The 20,541-nt window shown below is 37.4% G+C and overlaps 3 protein-coding genes across 5 annotated transcripts; 2 read left to right on the forward strand and 1 right to left on the reverse strand.

Annotated features, from left to right (window-relative positions):
- The first annotated feature begins 129 nt into the window (after positions 1 to 129).
- On the forward strand, positions 130 to 9,138 carry LOC105280052 (fatty acid hydroxylase domain-containing protein 2). Of its 2 annotated transcripts, none has more exons than XM_011340228.3 (6): positions 130 to 286; positions 5,911 to 6,040; positions 6,294 to 6,397; positions 6,730 to 7,057; positions 7,277 to 7,549; positions 7,819 to 9,138. In XM_011340228.3, exons 1-6 carry the CDS (start codon positions 262 to 264, stop codon positions 7,976 to 7,978), a joined length of 1,020 nt encoding a protein of 339 aa, XP_011338530.1. In that variant the 5' UTR covers positions 130 to 261; the 3' UTR covers positions 7,979 to 9,138. The 2 variants fall into 2 exon arrangements, with proteins under 2 accessions (XP_011338530.1, XP_011338529.1); XM_011340227.3 differs by lacking the exon at positions 130 to 286 and adding an exon at positions 2,716 to 2,903.
- LOC105280057 lies at positions 9,024 to 12,417 on the reverse strand. Its single transcript, XM_011340237.3, has 2 exons — positions 11,625 to 12,417; positions 9,024 to 11,192 (listed from the first exon to the last, which is right to left on the reverse strand). Exons 1-2 carry the CDS (start codon positions 11,811 to 11,813, stop codon positions 10,467 to 10,469), a joined length of 915 nt encoding a protein of 304 aa, XP_011338539.1. The 5' UTR covers positions 11,814 to 12,417; the 3' UTR covers positions 9,024 to 10,466.
- A 2,515-nt stretch (positions 12,418 to 14,932) lies between these two features.
- LOC105280059 (casein kinase I) lies at positions 14,933 to 19,574 on the forward strand. 2 transcript variants are annotated; one of them, XM_011340239.3, is made up of 6 exons: positions 14,933 to 15,484; positions 16,408 to 16,517; positions 16,624 to 16,846; positions 16,925 to 17,218; positions 17,314 to 17,602; positions 17,853 to 18,713. In XM_011340239.3, exons 1-6 carry the CDS (start codon positions 15,356 to 15,358, stop codon positions 17,942 to 17,944), a joined length of 1,137 nt encoding a protein of 378 aa, XP_011338541.1. In that variant the 5' UTR covers positions 14,933 to 15,355; the 3' UTR covers positions 17,945 to 18,713. The 2 variants fall into 2 exon arrangements, with proteins under 2 accessions (XP_011338541.1, XP_011338540.1); XM_011340238.3 differs by lacking the exon at positions 17,853 to 18,713 and adding an exon at positions 18,832 to 19,574 and having other exon boundaries at positions 14,935 to 15,484.
- Positions 19,575 to 20,541: the final 967 nt, after the last annotated feature.

Raw genomic sequence — 20,541 nt, forward strand, 5'->3', positions numbered from 1 at the left:
GCACACAGAGGATTTCTTTGACTCAAATAGTGCATCCCTGTGCCGTACTTGTGACGAGGCAGTTTCGTTTCCGTATCGTCATTCGTACTGCAGATCCCGGATGCACCGCGTCGACGTAACGGCGCACTTGCAGTTCCTCGACGCCGTCTATCGACTGTATCCGCGCGCACCTCGTCACAGTTCGTCAGACTGATCGTGAGCAGAGACAGCCGCGCAGTTTCCCAGTCCAACGCGCTGCCGCCGTCAGCCGTGTGTGCGACGATGGAGGTGCAGCGGCCGTGCAAAGGTAGGAAGGAAGACTGATATTGCCATGTACGCGCGTGATCGTTAAAAGAAACGCACATCTTCTTGCGCGCGTTATGCCGCATCGTTTCGCGGTATCCGATTAACGATCGCGCTGCCTTGTGCCAGCGTTCCTCGCGTACTCCATTTTCAGCCATTTTGCTACGCATACGTGTGCGATTACAGTCGTGGCTTTTCGCAGCAAAATGCGGAACTCCGCGCGCAAGATTCTCATGTTGACAAGTATAGAGATCGAAGGAGCGAACTCTCCGCTTTAGTCGGAGGATCTTTATTTAAAATAAAAGCGGGTTATCGCAAGAGCATAGACGGAAAAGCAAAGCTCTTCGCAAAGCAGAAACACGCGCGATATGTATCTGATCAATAACGAAATTACTGTTTTCATCAAGAGGTTGACCCGGTTTCTGTCCCCGGCGAGGGGAAACAAGGATGCGGGTATTGCCACGACGATCGAAATATCGATATTCCGTCCCTGGTAATTTGTGAATATTTTTTCGCGCTCATTATACCGGAGTGAAATCCAATCCCGGAAGTTTGAAATCTGTGGAAAACGAGCTTAACGTGCTTGTTTGGCTTGTATATATTTGGCAAGTTAATTTCAAGTTAATTCGCGGCTCGAGTTTACCGGAATAAAATTCATTATAGGTTTATATAAATGTATATGTAGCAAATCTATAGCATTTGATATTATTTTATTTTTTACGTATATTATAAACGTTAAATGTTTACAGTATACACACGTTCGCGAGCCTTGCCCATGTTGCACGTAACGTCTTCCAAACAGTTTTTGTAACACACGTATTGGTATGTTTTAATAATCTAATTGCATGATTATGTTACGTTATACGAAGTACCTATGTGCTGGATTTCGAGATTTTTTGGTTTTTGAATTTATCGATATCATCGTTAATCGTATTAATCGCGCATTTTAATTTAAAAGGTAAACTGTACATAAACTGTGAGAGAAGGAACACCAAGGACATCAACATGTGTTCGGAGCGTCGCAATTTTTCTTCTACGATTTTTTCTCGTACGGCAAAAAATACGGCATAACTGGAAAATCGTGTAATTGCAATAAGTCACCAAAACAATAATCGTGATTCCTAACAGACTGTTTTTCCTCGCTGTTACATCTTTCAAGTACAAATAATTATTGAAAACAAACTTGAGATAAATCATGTTATTCATCATGCTTAAGCTGTTCCATTATTAGACAATGCTGTTTACTTATGGACAGTAGAGCAAACAAACGTATACTTTTTATCTTAATTAGAAACATACCGATTGATATAGGTCATAGACGATAAAGAAGATTGTGTTCAGTATTTGTTTGGCAACTGTCACTTATCTATCTGATAGAATCTAATCTCTAGCAAGCACAAGAGTGAGTGAGTCGCACGCGTGACGTGACGTACGTCTGTTATTATATAGTTCAATTACGTACGATCTTTGTGAATATCTTGAGCATCCAGCAAACGTGTAGTAAACGCCAGAAAATCGAAACCTAAAATACGCATTTAAGTGACGTCGCGCATTTGACCGTGTATTGTCACGAGCAATTACAATATTGTATCACACGTCGACACATTAATTAACCACTGCATACACGTACGTACGTACCTGTACAAAGGGTGCCGACGTTTGTTTCGGCTTGACAAATGTTTAATCAGCGAATACATTGTTCCATGGTCTATTTTAAATGAGACAAGCGCTCTCGAACGAGGAAAACGTTATGTCGTCCGACGCACTAATTGATAATTCAAGTTTAATAAGATAAAATCTTCAATTTAATATCTTGTTTATTTGATCTACGGAATTATACGATATTATGAAGGTATTATGGAATTAATTAAGTATCTGTATAGAAAACATTTAGCATCCAAATATATCCACATTGAAAATGCTCAAATACGTACCCGCATTAACTATCTCGCGTATAGTTCCATAGAAAACGAGAGAAAAAAGAATTCAGAATTAAGCATGATCACTAAACGTAAAAATACGCAGATTTTGTGTTGAACAGTACCATTATTTTTGCAACATCGTAGGACCAAAGATTCTAATGCATCTCGCGATCATATGATCGCAACCCACTCACTAATATAAATACACAACATAACATACGTGTTATGTAACAATTACATTGTTGAGTGGGAAATTATAACTAACGTGTATATTACCTGTTACTTTGCTGGGAACAATATATCAGTATCAATGTTGCAACTTGCAAGATAAAAATCCAGTGTCGGAGGTCGAAATACCGGCTTCGATACTATCGAACTATCTCAGGCGTCCCTACTCCAAGTCACAGCGTAAACAAAGGAAATTGGTGGCGCCGGGGCGACGGGCACGGAGGTCCGCGGGCCTTCGTTGGCGAGTCGTGAAACGTTGCTGGTCAGTGTGGCTCGCTTAACGACGCGTGCTGCAGCAGCCAGCAACGGTGAATGATCGCTGGTATACCTTCACCGCGCGTTTGACCCCGAGCCGTTAGATTCACGGTCACGCCACGTCCCACTGGAAGAACCAGTTGCGCTCGTTCAAGATGTTCTGGCTCTGGTGGAGAACTCGGGACACTCCGAAAAAATCGCGGCGTAAAGCGAAAAGTAAGTGCTAACGTTACCGATGTTTGGCATTAACAGCGACGACGGCCCGAAAGACGCATCTTGCTGCTGATGTGGAGAAACTGCTTGTGGAACTAACGATTAAGGATATCTTTTTCCTCTTACGCACTATATTACGTTTAAGTAATCGCTAAAGGAAACGCTCCTTGTAAAATAGTGGTACGTACATTGATTGTTGTTAGCGATGTGAATTGGACCGCAAGTCGACTTGAAAATCATGCGGATATTACGAGAAATTAATTCTTTTCTGCTTTGTATAATTATATATATGTATTGTTTTTAATCAGATTGATCATTTCAATTTTTAGATACGTTGATTGCTTAATTTAGTTAGAGAATTTATAATTATCAACATATTATCTTATGTAGGAAAGAGAACTAATGTTTTTTACTTTTGCATCCTTTTAGCAAATTTTTGCAAATGCTGATGGAAAGAATGAGTGTATCGATACGCAAATGGTATTGAATGCATCGTCTGAGAAATTTATATTGATATGAAAATTGATTTTTTTTTATTTACGTAATGGATGTTTCTCTATGTAGATGAAAAGTAATCGATAATATTAAGCGTGTGCTACACAAGCACGATTAAGAGAAATATTATTGACAAATGTTTTAGTCGACTATAAAATATTTCAAAATGGTACATTATTTTTAACGGAAAGAATGGAAATCTCTGATTCTCTAATGATCTCTAATCTTTTCTCTATTTTGCTCTTCGTGGTAACTTGCTTATTAAGCAAGTCACTTTTTCGTATCACGAATGCGGAATAAATTTTCAACAATAAAGTTTAATATGTGTTTCTCACTCACACGTATAACATTATCTATTTTAACGGGTTGGAGCCAAAATATAATGAATAACTAGCAGCGCAAAAATCTCAAATTTTTGACGCGTAACATTTTCCAAATCCAACATTCGATAAAATGTCTCTGAAATTAAATCTCCATTAAAAATAGAAATAAAATAGATTTAACATTCTACGTCTACGAATGAAATGTTTTCGTTATATATAGTTACATATGTTTTGTCAAATCATTCCTTCCGATAACTTCCCGATAACATGTAACATCAATGGTGAACGCAATTTTATCATTTGTTTGATTTCCACAAGTGGAAAATATATTTCAACTCTGTCGAGCTCTTGAGATAACCGAATATTCATAAGCACATGAGCGGTATAATTCACAAAATAGCGTCGATCATAGTACAATTCTCAAAGCTGTCATGCTAATATGCTTGACACACGTGACTTGCGTCAAGGAGCTTGCATCATATCTCTGCAGTGGCTATTGCTCTAGGAACGTGTCTGAGTATTCTCGACAGATGCGCAAAATACTTACTGTCTCTATCAATTACCGGTGTGACTAATAGTTTCGTTTTCTTTTGTCATTTTCTTTATACAAGATTGCACGAGGCTTTATCACAGGAACCAAATCCATAGTCATGGCACTATTCGATCCGTCGAAATACCTCGGAATTCGGTGATCGATAAATAAATGACTGCCACCGCAAGGACGTAATAAAATATAAACGACACGATGCTTGTCCAGCAAAAAATATTATTGCGCAAGTCAAACATAGCAGCACGATCGAGACTTATCAGTTAAACTTCAAAGTCATTCGATATGTTAGTGACGCACGGCCAGGATTATTCGTGAAAGTATTTGCGTGAATTTCTACCTTTTTTTCTGTTTTTAATCATTATACGTATTTATCATGATTCTTCTCATGTTCTCGATGTTATTTTTGTGCACATTGGACGCTACTTGGCGCGCACGCATGTGTGTGCGGCATCTCGTACATAATATGATAACAATAACAAGCGTTAACATCGACAAAAAGTCGAAGAATAAATTATTATTTGTGACGCAATGAAGCAAGCGGCTTTTTAATTTCTCATCGTTTGTATCAGTGATGATGAAAAAGATAAATAACCATATTTCCATATTTTTTGTACACATGCAAGCGAAAGAAACTGCGCAGCGATAAAGTGATGTAAATTAGTATAGAAATACAAGTATTTGAAGATAAATGGGTGAACATTTTATTGCGACATTGAGATTATGTGCACATAATTATCTCATACGAAAATACGTTTGGCAATATCGGCAAATTGAGAAAGTCATGCGAGGATCGTCAGATTTCCCCCCAAATTGTACTCCGAGAGTGCATGGGTTCGAGATAATCCGGTCAATAACAGGACTTTGAAAATTGAATCATGATGCTGGCACGTTGTCATCTCATTTTGTCAGGTATTAAACGGATTCGACGATGAACATCAAGTGGCAATTGAAAATTTCCGCTTGCTTGTGTTTCGTGACTTGATTTTGAGTCGAGCACCTGTCGGACGCGACATCGATAGAATGCTGATTTATCTTGCGTAACGAAATGGCCATTAATTAATCCACTCGCAATACCTCGATACCTCGTCTGAGCACTCGAATACCAGTTCCATAAAGAACTAGACTTTTGGTGAATATAAATTTGTTTGAAAAAACGACTGCCGCGTTTTGTGAAGAAGCAATAAATATGTATGTTTTTGTGAAATGTTATTGATATAGCCTTTCACTTTTAGTGAAAATTAATCTGTATGATATTAAAAGATTAATGCAAATTTAATTATATTTGTCACTTCAAGTTACATTTCAAGTTAAAAAATATTGAGCTTGAGATTAAATACAAATTATAGAAAAGAAGTTTGCTGGCACAATTTACATTTGTTTTTGTAGCAAATTATTATGATAACTGAGAAAGACTTGTTTGAATAATTCTCGTAAAAATAATATTATCAAATTTACAATTGAAGTCTTATTTTAACAACAAAATGCATCCACATAGACTATTACATATCTGATTATCCGTATCTGTGCGATAAAATAAATTTGAAATAATTTTCATGAATCTTGTAAATGTCACTGACTATAAGTTCCTTACTCTCTTGGTTAGACAATCCTATTGTTTGTAATTCGTTATTATTGTTTATAGCAACCTCTGCAATCAGCGATGCCTCGAAAAATCAAACTCCACCGACGCTGCTCTCGAGTCTCAGAAGCGTACTTTTTGTTATTGGAACTGTGGTAGTCGGATTTGCTGCTTTTTGCAATTCTTTGACATGGTAATATAAATTACATCGAGCCACTTTAACTTAGCTTATTTTTTTAGTAATTGTATAAAATGTTAATAAAAATACGGTTGTTTTTCATTTTTCTGTAGTGATAACAACTTTGCAACTTTAACTGTTGCATGGAATAAACATATATGTACATATACATGTATACATCTTCCTACAACTGAATATTATAAATAAGCACGCTAATCAAATTGTAAATTTATTTCTCGAAATCTAACTAAGAAAAACGAAATTTCAGGCACTTACAAAGATTCTGGGGTGCATCTGGGGACTTTTGGCAAGCTCAGTGGGACAAAATTTTGGATAAATTTGGAGATAATCCGGTCACACTTTGGGTTTACGGTAAGCTCAAGAAATACAGTAATCTTTACAAATATAAAAATAGTAATAAATCTATATTGTGCGTTTCATATTACTAAAAAGAAGATAGACAATTTTATATAATTTACATGAAAATTATATACATCCGTATGTTAATTTCAATAGGACATATTGTTATTAGTAAATGCTTAATAGCCAATACATGAGCATCGTATCGCTAGTCAATACTATTATAATATATGCATGTTTACGAATTCACAAGGTAGAAATTTACATGCAAGAAAAAAATGTTTGGCAATGCTGCAAATTCCTACCACAAAGACACCAAATAACTTCGTATTTATCGTCGACAGGTTCTTTATCGTTGACGATAGTTGTTTACTGGGTTGTTGGCGGAATTTACACCATCCTGGATGTCACCAATCGACCAGCGGCGCTGCGCAGATATAAAATACAGCCCGGCACGAACGAGCCGGTGGACAAGAGGGAGTTATGCAAAGTGATCGCTCAAGTACTGTTCAATCAGATCGTCGTCGGCTTTCCCATTATGTACCTCGGCTATTACTTCATGGAATGGCGCGGTTTCCCTCCGGTGCGCGAGCTGCCGACCTTCCACTGGGTGCTCGCCGAGATCGCGATTCACATATTATGCGAGGAAATTGGCTTTTATTACTCGCACAGGTACGCACGTCTGGAAGCCACTATAATCCTGAAATCGACGACTCACGTCGACGGACGTCGGAAGACTGACAAATTGCATGCGAAACGCGTTTATATATCATTGAATCAATTTATCCCGATGAAAAATCCTAAAATTAATAGGCATGTGTGTGCGCGCGAAAATTATATTTATGTTTGAGAAGCATACTATATTTGTTAATACTGAGTCTTATTTTATAGATTCCTCCACAACCGTTCTGTATATAAATATATACATAAGCAGCATCATGAATGGACCGCGCCCATAGCCGTGACCGCGTTGTATTGTCATCCTCTGGAGCACGTCGGTTCGAACCTACTTCCACCCTTTTTGGGTGTATGCATTATGGGCTCCCACGTGGCCACCGCCTGGATTTGGTTCTCACTCGCGATACTTTCGACGTTGAATGCACATTCTGGATACCACCTACCGTTCTTCCCATCGCCGGAGGCGCACGACTTCCATCATTTAAAGTAATCACAAGTTCTTATTAATTTCTACATTGTACGCTGAAAGTTTACACGCATTGACACGCGTTCGTATTATCTAAACAAATAATAAGTAATTTTAAAACTTTTCTCTTGAAAATCACTTTTCATAAAGTTGATAAAGAATCCGTATCCGTATTTTGTTCCGTTGTCGTTGTCGTTCAACATCGCTATGTTTATCGCTATGTGTCAAATTTTAAATTCAATATTAAAAATCAAGATCTGCGGATTATTGTTTAAACAAATATTTCCAGATTCAATCAGTGCTACGGTGTGTTGGGCGTTCTCGATCGAATCCATGGCACCGACACGCAATTCCGCAATTCCAGGAATTACACGCGTCACGTGATGATGCTCAGCCTTGTGCCGCCTAGGGAAGTTTTTCCGGATGAGGCAAAGTACAAATCAAAGTAGAAGAACTCCACGACGATCGTATGAAAGTTCTCGAGATAATTTTCAACCAGAGAAACTTTCCGCACAAGATGTAATATTTCCGCAGTCGCAGGAGTGACTGAGCTTGGAGATGGCAGATTGTGACTAATCGATCTTGGTCGGCTGAAAGTACGCGTACAATCGATAAGCTTCTTCAGTAAAATCGGAATAAAAACTTTTAATATATACGCGATCTTAATCATTCCTTTAACCGGTAATTAATTTCTTTCGTCGCAATTGTCGCAAATATGTCAAAATGAAAAAGATCCGCGAGGTGAATCTTCAGTTTAACCAGGTTTTACCAGGTTTTACCATAGTTATCTAATACTTAACTTACCGTCACGAGTAAAATTTGTTATTCGCTCATTGGTCTAGTGATAACTGTATATATAAATACTATTCAAGGTTAGATTGAATAGAGAAAATAGCGAGAACATTTTTCTTAAAAGATTCATAACTTAAATCTTTAAAATGTTAAAAAAGATTATAACAAGAATTGATTTTTTTCGGTTGAACTTTGTCATAATACGTATATCTTTTTTATTAATATTTTTAGCATTATGATATGTATTTAAGTTGTACATTTATGCACAAGTTCTTACGTTAAATTAATAGCATTATATTAATGAGCAATGTGTCGAATTTATAAAATATGATTTTAATTACGTATCGTAATATATATAATACATTATAATTATATATAATACGATAAAGATGTTCCCACTCGTTAGAAAATTCTTTGTTTTCGCGATTTTCATACATGTATTTCTTACAAGAGAGAAACTTTATATAGATTTAAACTGAAAATATAAATGTGCATTTATTTGATTAGATAAGTTTCTAAATCGCGCGTTTTGCAACAATTCATAGTCTTGAAAAGAAAATACCAAGAAGAAAAGACAAGAGAGGTATTTGTTATTACATATTTTGAAATCACATTAGATTATTGGAGATTATAACAAGATACAGATATCTGAATGTGCAAATATGTAAAGCATGTACGTACATAAAGTTCTATCTCTCTCTCTGCATTGTGATTTTCATCGAGTAGATAAAATTCGTAATTTACACGTATTACTAACGTTATTAAATTTATGTATCTCTATATGACAAGCTTATTAAAATAAAATCTTTCCAGATACTATTTCATTTTCTTGTTTCTGTTTTTAAAGCAGTACATTATTTATATAGGTCACGAAATAAACGGTGCGACAATCATGGGATTTTCAAATAGATATATTTTGTAACAACATGTGAATAATCTTTTTCTTCTCTCTACATAGATATAGTATAAAAATAATTGTCTCATTATTCATTTTCCCATGCATCGACAAAATAGAAATTTCCAAAGGCCTAAAAGTAATTTTAGAAACCTTATTGCTTATCGTGTTGTATGTACATAGCAAACCCACATCTCACTGCTTTGATATTTTGTTTATAGCAATTATCCACAAAATTTCCTTGCAAATGAGTTTTAACATTTTAGAGATTTATCTATCCCTCCGCGAAGGGAAATGCAACATTATAAATACAATATAAATGAAAAAATATAGGTAATACAGATGCGATGTATTACACAAATCAAGTAACTCTTTGGTCAAATTTGTGTACACTATCGCGTTGCGTACAATTAAGAAATATCTTACAAACTACTTTTATACGGCTTTCTTACAGAATTGCACAATATTCGCTGAGGGAATATTTTCAAAGGTGACGCAATGTTTAAAACGAAATTTCAGATTTTAGTTGTACAGAAATTTCAATCGCTAGTATTATTGTCGGATTTTACAATTGGACCCTTGATAAATTTCTCTTATACTTTCTAAATGGCATCAAGTGTGATATGTATACATATACAAAAAAACAAATATATGTTTCTATTGATATTCCATATAAATTTTTTTCATGAGAGATATATAATCTCCTATATATTATATTTACATACGTTATTTTTAAAAAACTCAAACCCGAAAGCTCTCACAAAATATTTACAAAATCATTATTTTAATGTCTTCAATGTTAACATTCCTCTTTGAAGACTCTTTCAAACTCAAGCATAAATCTCAATGCATTGATTACTTACTAACGTATAAACTTGGAGATTAGTCTAGCGAGTTTTGAACGTTATTGTAGCATTATAAATAGCGCGTGTTATTGTATATATTGTATATATTAATGGCATTAAAAGGTAATCAAGCACTTTGATATATATATATATATATATATATATATATATATATATATCGCGCGCCCGGTGATAAATGTTATTGTCACCTGGACACATTGTTATGTAAACAGAAATAAATACCAAGTGCTACTTAAACTTGAGGAAATCATATAGACAATTTACGTTTGTGGAAAAATGCAGATATTATGTCTGATATCTTTCCGATGAATAATTTCCTTTTACATCACTATATGTCGAAATTAATCTCATAAAATAACCTGTTCAGATAAAGAGAGACAAACCTTATTCATTATACATTCCATCAATTAGGAAATCCATTCGTCGATAGTGCCTCTTGTCCCAGCATTCTCGACCACGCTTATACAATATAAAAATAGCGGCACATAATAACGGCAAAGCGAAAATCGTTGTAACGACTGGCACAATGTAGTCGATCTTTCTCGGCATGCCTAACGGAGAACTCTTCGTACGCGACGATGGCCTATAATCGTCGACTTCCGGCCCGTCAACGCTCGTTACTGTTGGTTTAGGTTTCGGTATATGCTTCTTCATATGTGAGGATTCCATTGGCTTTGTTACATTATTTACAATTCCTGTATCAAGTTCATTTACTGTTGCCGAATTTCTAGATTGTGGTATGCTGACGTTTAATCTTGATGTAGTAATATTGGAAGTTTCAGATTGATTATCAATATGAGCAGTTTCTGACGCTGAGTTAGTTTCTATCACCAGTTTTGTATCTCTAAACCTGGTTTGATTAAAGGACATATCTGTCCTCTCTGAATTTACATCTTCTACACCCTTTCTTGGTTTGATTTTCTCTTGGACTCCCTTCCTTGCGACTACAGAAGGACTAGCATTCCTCTCTTTAGGCACGTTCTCTCTTGTTCTTAACTCATCAAGTTTGTCGGATGTAGTCACAGCTGTACTTTCAACGTTCAAGCGTTCAACAGTTGAGGGCATTGATATAACTCCTCCTTCTGTATTTATCGATGTACTTGGAAGATTCTGTTAGAATACAGATTAAACTACAGTTTTGATCATCTGTCGATAATGAAATATAAAAAAGTTTTTTAATTTCATTATTTTAGAAATAATAATAATTTTCTATTATTTGAACAATTTGATTCTCTGAACTCAATACGTGTTAAAAGAAATGCAACCCTCCTCCTATTAGACTTATCTTGTAATCTTTATATTTGGAGCTTGCAGAATAATCAAATAAAAAGTTCTGTGAAATAAATAATCTCTAAAAAAACAATACATACTCAAAATAAAAGTAACAATATATATCAAGTAGGTATTTAAAATAAAGCTTACAGAAACACAAAGGAAAGAGCAACTAGGTGATGAAACGACAAAATTAACAAAATGAAGCACGAGTAAACAGTACGATACTCATGGACGTGAACGCGCGTTTTCGCACAATGTTATTCTCACCTTCGATTCTTTCTTTTCAGCGGGAGTGTGGTGCTCGACTTCTGAGGAGAACGACTTGGGTGAAGACCCTTGATCGAAATCCGGTGACATCGAAGACGTGCCATCTGGTCCAGCTTTGACAGATGAGGTTAGCGCTACAGTGAACAGTGTGATCAGCAGTAGCAGATATGGAAAATCAATCGCAGCCATACCGCGTCGCGGATCGAACTTGCATGTAAAAATTTTCGGAGACACAACGTAACGGGGATATTTTTTCCAAACGAAACCAAAAATAAACAAAATAAATAAACAAGTTGCCCTCAGGCTACACCGAAAACGTCTACCGATTAGTCCATGGCTGTCGCAATCGCAACTATTGCGTGTGTGCGGGTGCGGAAATAAGTGGATCTCTCTTCATTTCAATTGCACTTTCTACACTCAGCTTGTCTCCTTTCTCTTTTATCAAGAACGTGGAGTATATGGTGTCCCAAAATTGACAATGTTATTTTTTGTGAAATTAAAATTTGATTTCATTGAATTTGTTGCAATGCCGTTGAAAAATAGCGTTATATATTTCAGTAAAGAATTATACTTTTTAGTAAAAAATTATATACCTCTCCGAGTTTTATAAATTGTGTAATCACACAAATACACTTTATATGTTTTTTATTTGCGAAAAGCTTCATTTCACGGTCCATATATCGTATATAACACATACACTAATAATTCGCAGTAAATTGTCTATAATGAAATGTATTTGAAAACTGTTAGAAAATATAATGAAATTATATAAATATAAAAATTAAGTTATTTCTATGCTAATAAATATAAGGTGCGCAAATTGATTCATTTCGAGATGCTCGATTTTTTGAAGAAATTGAGCGGCCTTTATTATAAAAACATATATGTCAAGTTCCGAAATATTCGCCATTATTTTCGAATATTTTTCTCCAAGTATCGGACAGCACAAATCTCCTTTCGAAAACAACAAAGTAAATAAAGGTTCAATCTCTTGAAAAAAGAGCACCGATTTTATTGGGTTGTTCGGAAAGTTATTTCGTTTTTTCAAGGAAAAATGAAAGGCGGTTTTTTCATATTTAGAATAAATTTTATTCAGTGATGTATTGGCCATTTTGTTCCACTACCTTTCGCCATCTTTCTGGCAACTTTAAGATTCCACGCTCATAGAAGTCCTTCTCCTTATTGACAAAAAATTAAAGCAAGTGATTTTTGACGCCTTCATTGAATCGAAGTTTACATTGTTCAAAGAATTTTGTAGAGACCGGAACAAATGGTAATCGGATGGTGCCAGATCAGGAGAGTATGGTGAGTGTGGTAGCACATCCCATCCAAGCTGTAAAAGCTTCTGGCGAGTGACCAAACTTGCGTGTGGTCTGGCATTGTCGTGATGGAATACGACACCTTTCCTATTCGCCAATTCCGGTCGCTTCTGCTTGATGGCAGCATCCAATTCATCCAGCTGACGACAATACACTTTCGAATCAATCGTCTGGTTGCTTGGTAGTAGCTCGAAAAATACGATTCCCTTCCAATCCCACCATACAGAAAGCATCATCTTCTTTTGATGAATATCTGCCTTGGATGTCGATTGAGCAGGTTAATCTTGCCTGGACCATGATCGTTTTCGCTTAACACTGTTGTAAACAATCCATTTTTCATCTCCAGTTATGATTCGCTTCAAAAATGGTTCATTTTCTTAACGTTTCAACGATGAATCGCAGATGGTAATGCGTCGAATCAAGTCAATTTCCTTTAAATTGTGTGGAACCCAAATATCGAGCTTTGAAACGAATCCAAGGCGTTTCAAATGATCGTAAACAGTCGAATTCGATAAATTTAACTTTTCAGCACTTTCGCGTGTTGTTATGCGACGGTTTGCATCCACCAGAGCCTTTATTTTCCGTCATCAGCTTTAATTGGCCGTCCTGAACGTGGCGCATCTTTCAAATCGAAATTTCCAGTACGAAATTTCGAAAACCAATTCTGACACTGACGTTCACTCAATACATCTTCTCCGTACACGGCACACAATTTTGTTCTCGCTTGCACTGCATTTTTACCCTTTCGGTAGTAAAAAAGCAAAATATTACGAAAATGCTCACTTTGATTTTCCATGTTTGATGTGATGCCAAAAAACATTACTTGACAGATCGCAACACAATAAGATACTAAATGACGTCTGAAATGTCAGTTGTCAAAATATTAAACGAATTTGCCGCTTAGAGTAAGGTTAAGTATCGAAGAACGCGACTAACGACATCTCTTTGTGAAAAACGAAATTACTTTCCGAACAACCCAATATTTGCACATCTAATGGAACATAGAGAGAAGTCTGAGTCTACAGTCCCTTATATTAGGGCCGATTGTTTCAACCTCTTGGTAAGCTAACATGTGTTTGTCTTGTTTCTTTTGAAGAAAAGAAAAAAAACAGAGCTGTTAGCTTAGCCAGGAAGTTGAAACATTGGCCCTTGGAATAATAGTCTGTGGAGTGGAATTTTCGTTAGGGCGATTGGTTCCGCCATAACGTTGCATGTCCAATGAAAAATGTAATCAATTTGTCCAGATTGTCCCTTAATTATAATTTCAAGGAACTCTATTTAAATCGCCCTACTCGCAATGTTTCTGCCGTAGAAATATTATAATCATATCATTGTTCGTTTAACGCTATATGGCCATATCTTTCTGTAACAAACGATCGCTGGAACAAAGTCGAAAACAATGGCTCGTAAAACTATACGTATAAGTAGCACGAGGTTCCGATGGTTCCGATGCACCAGTGCCGTATCCATAATGGAAGGACATCTATGACCCATAGCGAGTAGCCGTTGCTTCGATGAAATCTATTATTCGCGTGCTGTTTGCAAAAAAACGTTTCATTTAAATTTCCCGCCAATGCGCGCCAAGTGGCTAAAACCGCTAAAACCCTAGTTGAAATCGCTGGATCGATTGTTTTCGGGGCTGTCGAAGCGACAAGCACATTTCAAATGATCTTGTATTTTACAGTATTTCGCAAATTTCATTATCTCAGATCGTAACGAGACATCCTAATGATCTACGGGCCTGCAACTACTACGATCTCAAGCGAGCGACTTCACGCGAATACGAGTCGAGATGTCGAGGAAGGAAGCGCGCGATCGCGCGTGTAGAAAATTTTCACGCACGTGACTCGTCAGGGACGATCGTCGGCCACACGCAACATCGCACCTCGAGTAGCTTGATTGAGCGGCAGTGAGCCGCGTCTCTCCTTTTCTCTCCCTCGCGGCTCGCGGCTCGCGGCTCGCACCGCCTCTACGCCGTCGTGACGTATCGCTTCCGGAACGTCAGTCGCTGCCAGTCGTACCCAGAGCGAAAGGGAAAATGTCGGCGCGCTGTCGACGGGGCTTGTCGTGCCGTCAGTGACTACTCGCCCGATACGTGATACGACGCGTACCCCGTCCTCTGCGATTTTAACTGTGAAAAGTCCGATCGTAAAGCGTGTTGATACATTTCGGTCGATGTGTAGCGCGATTTGATTCAAACTGCGTGCGCGAGAAAGACAGGAAGATAGTGAGAGAAAGAGAGCGAGCGAACGAGCGAGACAGATTGCGAGACGGAGGAACGAGTGGAAGAGTGAGAGAGGGTAAAAGACAGAGCAGGTGCAAAACTACACCGCTGTGTAGGGATCGCCGCGCGAGAGAAGAGCTGGACAGCGGAGGAGGAGAGAGAGAAGGCACACGGAGGAGAGTAGTGACATGGCGTCGTTGGCGATATCAATAGCGAAGAATGAGTTCATCGTGGGTGGCAAGTACAGGCTGATGAGGAAGATCGGCTCGGGCTCGTTCGGCGACATTTACCTCGGCATCAACATCTCTAATGGCGAGGTAAGGAGCGGAGCGTGTCCCTTGCCGTGGGTCCGCCAGCACGACTGTCCCCGCGTTTCCCGTTTCTCTTGTCTGGTTTTGCCTCGATCGTCCCCGCGATCGTGGTTACCCGTTTCCCGACGTGGCGACGAGACGAGCGCCGAGCCTCGAGGCCCTCGAGTCGACAGCGCGAAACGGCGCCTACGGCGATACGTCGAGAGCATTTTTAGCTGCCGTCGCGGACAGCGAGCGAACTCTCGTCCACTCGACGAACACACGTTTCACGCGGAAGACCTGCGTGTCGAGAGTATTGTTAGCGCGAATGACGTATGTATGTCGCGACGCGCTTCGGATAACTGTAAGCCGACGTTTGTCATAATAATAATAATAGTAATAAAGAAATTCGGCGCGCGTATTTTGCAATTCGGTTGCAAAGATCGCGGTGGATTTCCAATTTCCTAAAAGTTCTTTCAAGTTTGGATTGGCTTGATTTGATGTGCATGCAAGATAGGGTCAGCTGCATATTATGTTTTACTTAGGTTATAGTTCCATTTAAGGGAACGATATGCTCGAGAAAACCTAGTTATAACAAGACGAGCTCGTACCAAGTGCCATTGTTGCATTTGGAAACTTGTGCTAACTTGTGCTATTTTAAAATATGATAACGATGGTTGAATGACAATGAGCAGGAAATATGATTTAAATGAGATGTTTAATTGAAAATTAAATAAAGAGATTTGTGTGATTTGAATGAATTTACTGTATTGAATTGCAGTCGGAAAGAAGATGGGTTCCATTTTAATTCTACCTCTTGTTATTTGTTATAAAAAAGTTTTTAAAAAAGAAAAAGAGTAAGAAGAGGAAAACTGGTTATCACATCATTGTGTATGTCAGCAAATTTTTGCAATGTAACTTGACAATACACACTGCGTATTATGTTTCAGGAAGTTGCAGTCAAGTTGGAGAACATGCGAGCCCGGCATCCTCAGCTTTTGTACGAGTCAAAGCTCTACAAAATATTACATGGTGGTATAGGAATACCACACATACGTTGGTAACTATAACGTCACATAAGGATAAGAAAAGAGACTTTTTTGAAATTACTCTAATATAATCCACACAGATTATCGATTAAAGTTTATTTGAATTTTCTTTTTTAGGTATGGCCAAGAACGCGAATATAATGTTCTCGTTATGGACCTTCTTGGACCATCACTGGAAGACCTCTTCACCTTTTGTTCAAGAAGGTTTACTATTAAGACAGTCCTAATGTTGGCCGATCAGATGATTGGTAGGATCGAGTATGTTCACTGCAAGCACTTCATCCACAGAGATATAAAGCCAGACAATTTTTTAATGGGGATTGGACGACATTGTAACAAGGTATATGAAACGTTTCTCTATTACACGGTCACAGTATTACAGAGTCCATCTAAACTATTTAATATTATTATATTTCAGCTATTCCTCATTGACTTTGGATTGGCTAAGAAGTATAGAGACAGTCGTACAAGACTGCACATAATATACCGCGAGGATAAAAATTTGACAGGCACCGCAAGGTATGCGTCTATAAACGCGCACCTTGGGATCGAACAGAGTCGTCGCGACGATATGGAGTCGCTCGGCTATGTTCTTATGTACTTCAATCGTGGTTCATTACCGTGGCAAGGTCTCAAAGCTGCGACGAAGAAGCAAAAGTATGAGAAAATTAGTGAGAAAAAAATGTCGACTCCTGTAGAAGTGTTATGCAAGGTATGTACACCTATTATGCATGTATTCCTTTTCTCTTGATATTCTCGTTGTACCAACTGTACCCGTGATAAAGGAAAGATGAAATTTTTCTCTAGGGATTTCCCGCTGAGTTTGCGATGTATCTCAACTACACGCGAGGTTTACGTTTCGAGGAAAGCCCGGACTACATGTATCTGCGCCAACTTTTCCGCATACTTTTCCGTACATTGAACCACCAATACGATTATACATTTGACTGGACAATGTTGAAACAAAAAGTTGCAAGTGGTACTGTTAGTGGTGGCTTGTCGACTGCTGGACCGGGTGTATCTCAAGGTGCTCAAGGTGCTCAAGGGCAAGGGCAAGGTCAAGGTCAGGCACCTACTCAGGCCAACGCTCAATCAGGTGCAACGAAACTTTTTAGAACCGATTTTTTGTAGCATGTTTGCATAGTTTGTAGTTTTCGCTAGAAAATGCACGTTACATCTCGTGTCGTCGGGTCATTTTCAATCGGTATATTGGAATGATCATGATCATCACGTAGGACTCTCGATCGGTGGAGTTTCGCATACTCCTAGTACTTCTCGCTGCCATGTTCAATGCCGAATTTCTGTTCTTTAGTTATGTCGTTTATGTAAATTATCATTTTTAACAGCGAATATCAAGCTTAAAAGATGGTTGAAACAAAGCTCTACAAAGCTCAACAACGTTTCGATTGGCACAAATCATTCCTCCAAGAAGCAATAACGCGCAAGGGTTCTGTAAACGCTTTTCCCTCTCTCTCTCCGATGAATCAACGTTTCACAAAATTTCACAAAAATGTCAAGACAAAGATTTTAACTCTTTAACTCTTACTAATGATAACGACTGAAACTAATGGAGATATAAGTATGCTTACATGCTAATTAACACTTAATTAACGTCTTATAACATATTGGATATACATATATAAATCTATAAACTCTCAAATTTTCTCCTGTTGAAAGAAATTTTTGATGAATATTCATTGAGAATCTGTTTCTGTTGTATCAAGTCATATGTTGACAAATATAATTTGTCTATTCTATTTCATATATAATAATTTAATGTTATTTAATGTTTCGACACTAATGTTACATACTTTATGTTACATAGAATAGCCTCAATGCCTCAATAACCGTTAGATTAATCCTAAATTTCTACCTTGCACCAAAACATTGTTATGCATAGCTTAAAAAAGTTATAGTTTATGTTTTACTTGCTCGCGTTATTACTTTTGTTTGATAAAATTGATAGAATTTTAATATCATGCATTTCTATGCATTGCCGAGCAACTATCAGTATCGATCCTGATTTTATTTTTATTGCATATAATTAAATGCACATATTTAAGATTGAAGAACTGAAAAAGACTTAGCAGTGTACATTTTGTAAATCATCTAGTTTCACGAAAGACCTTTCTGTATACACGTTTGCTATACATCTCAATGCTATACGATGCAAGAAACAAAGAGATATAATAACGTAAAATGGAAAACTGACTGATTTGCACTATTTACGATCTGCACTGTTATTAGTAACGGAGAATTCAATATGATTACTTAATGATTTTTATTTATTTTATGTAATTTCAAAATAATTTTTATTTGTTCCAGGAGCGCGCTAAGACTATAACTCTTCATTGTAGCAACAATCTTGATTGCGATCACTAAAGTGTTTCAAACGAGGTACCGAACTTCTTACAAAAAATTGTCATTCAAAGAGTCATATCAGTCAACACTCTAACTGCGCAAAGAGAACGAGAAAGAGAATAGAATTATGTGATTACAAACGCGATATCGATGCAAGAAGAAGACGGTGGTGCGTCACGTATCACGTAATTAACAAGATGCTATGCATGAAATACTTACTGTGTAACATTGGCAACTTAGAGTTTCGGTTGATTGAACTCTTTGGATTCGGAAAAGCGAATGTGAAAGCCCAGCCAGTCAGGAAGTGGCTTGTTTTTAGTTTGTTATTACGTATTTAATTTACTATTGATAATCATTGAAAAATAAAGATTTTGATGACCTGAAGAAGATCTTTATAAAGAAGTGCATGTGGTATCAGACTTGGATATTAGTGGGTGATCTAATCGCCAAGTTCTCACCGTGTAACTTTCATGGAGAGAAAGAGAGGATGTTCAGACCATTCTCGGATGCTCGCGTTGATCTGCGGAGCGTGTCATGTTAAATTTTATATTCACTCTACAAAGAAGAGAGATATAATAAATACGTGAGTGTTTTGTGAGAGTATGAACACTAGCGTTATGGGCGAACTTGTGACATTTTGAGAATTTGCTTCCTAAATTCTGTTTCTGTTTCGTCTTCAATATATAGTGTGAGCATACTAGTGTATGTGAAAAAAGTGTTAATATTTTTCTTATCAAAAATATCGTGTCAATGGTATCAAAGGTGTCACATATCTTTGGTGCGTTTGACCGGAGTAAATTTTTTTTTACATGAATAAACGATGCTGTCCCCCCCCCCCCCCCCCGATATGTAATGTTAACGTTAAGGCGTAACAGTCTAATTTTTAAGTATCATGCTATATACCGAATAACGAACCATACTCCATCGAGAAACGAACAAACGATTAACGATTTTACATAGAGATACATCCTTCGATTTACTCTCTTTCTGTCTGTGAATACTATCGATTGCAGCGGTGAAATTGTCTCTGAAGAAGCTTCAAATCAGGCGGGAAGTAGAGTTACAGGCTTACTCTCGTCCAGATGATTACGCGTAAAAAAAGTTATCTCGGGAATGTATCCCTGTAACATACACATACTTTGAGTCTAGCTCGATAATTCTTCCGTATATAGTTTTAATAGTCGAGACTGTGCAGTAGCTATTTCACGTGCTGTTGCTTCAAGATTAAGTTTGATATTTTGTATACACCTTAAGGGACTTGATGACCAACAAGCGTTTTTCGTACATATATACATATACATATAAAATATATATATATATAGTATATATTTATATATATACTATCACACACACACACACACACACCAAGAAAAGTTGCCTCGAACAGTCAGAATAGTTACTGATATTGATTGCTAGGGAACAGTCAATTTTGTTTATCTCGTTTAAGATTTTAGTTACATTATTCATTCATTCATAGCTGTTAAACGTCTTCACGTCCATACTCTGCGAGCATTAGTTCCGAGAAAGGATACATCCTGCATTCTTAACGAGTGAAACATTAGCGTGCGTCGCGCGTCCTCGTTGCAGAAGGTACTACCAGTCGTCCGGTCAGCCTTAAATGCGGTTGCTGTGGTTGCGAGGATGAACTGAACCGAACCGAACCGAACTGAGGTC

This window comes from Ooceraea biroi, chromosome 2 (genome assembly GCF_003672135.1).
Source record: "Ooceraea biroi isolate clonal line C1 chromosome 2, Obir_v5.4, whole genome shotgun sequence".
Taxonomy (NCBI): domain Eukaryota; kingdom Metazoa; phylum Arthropoda; class Insecta; order Hymenoptera; family Formicidae; genus Ooceraea; species Ooceraea biroi.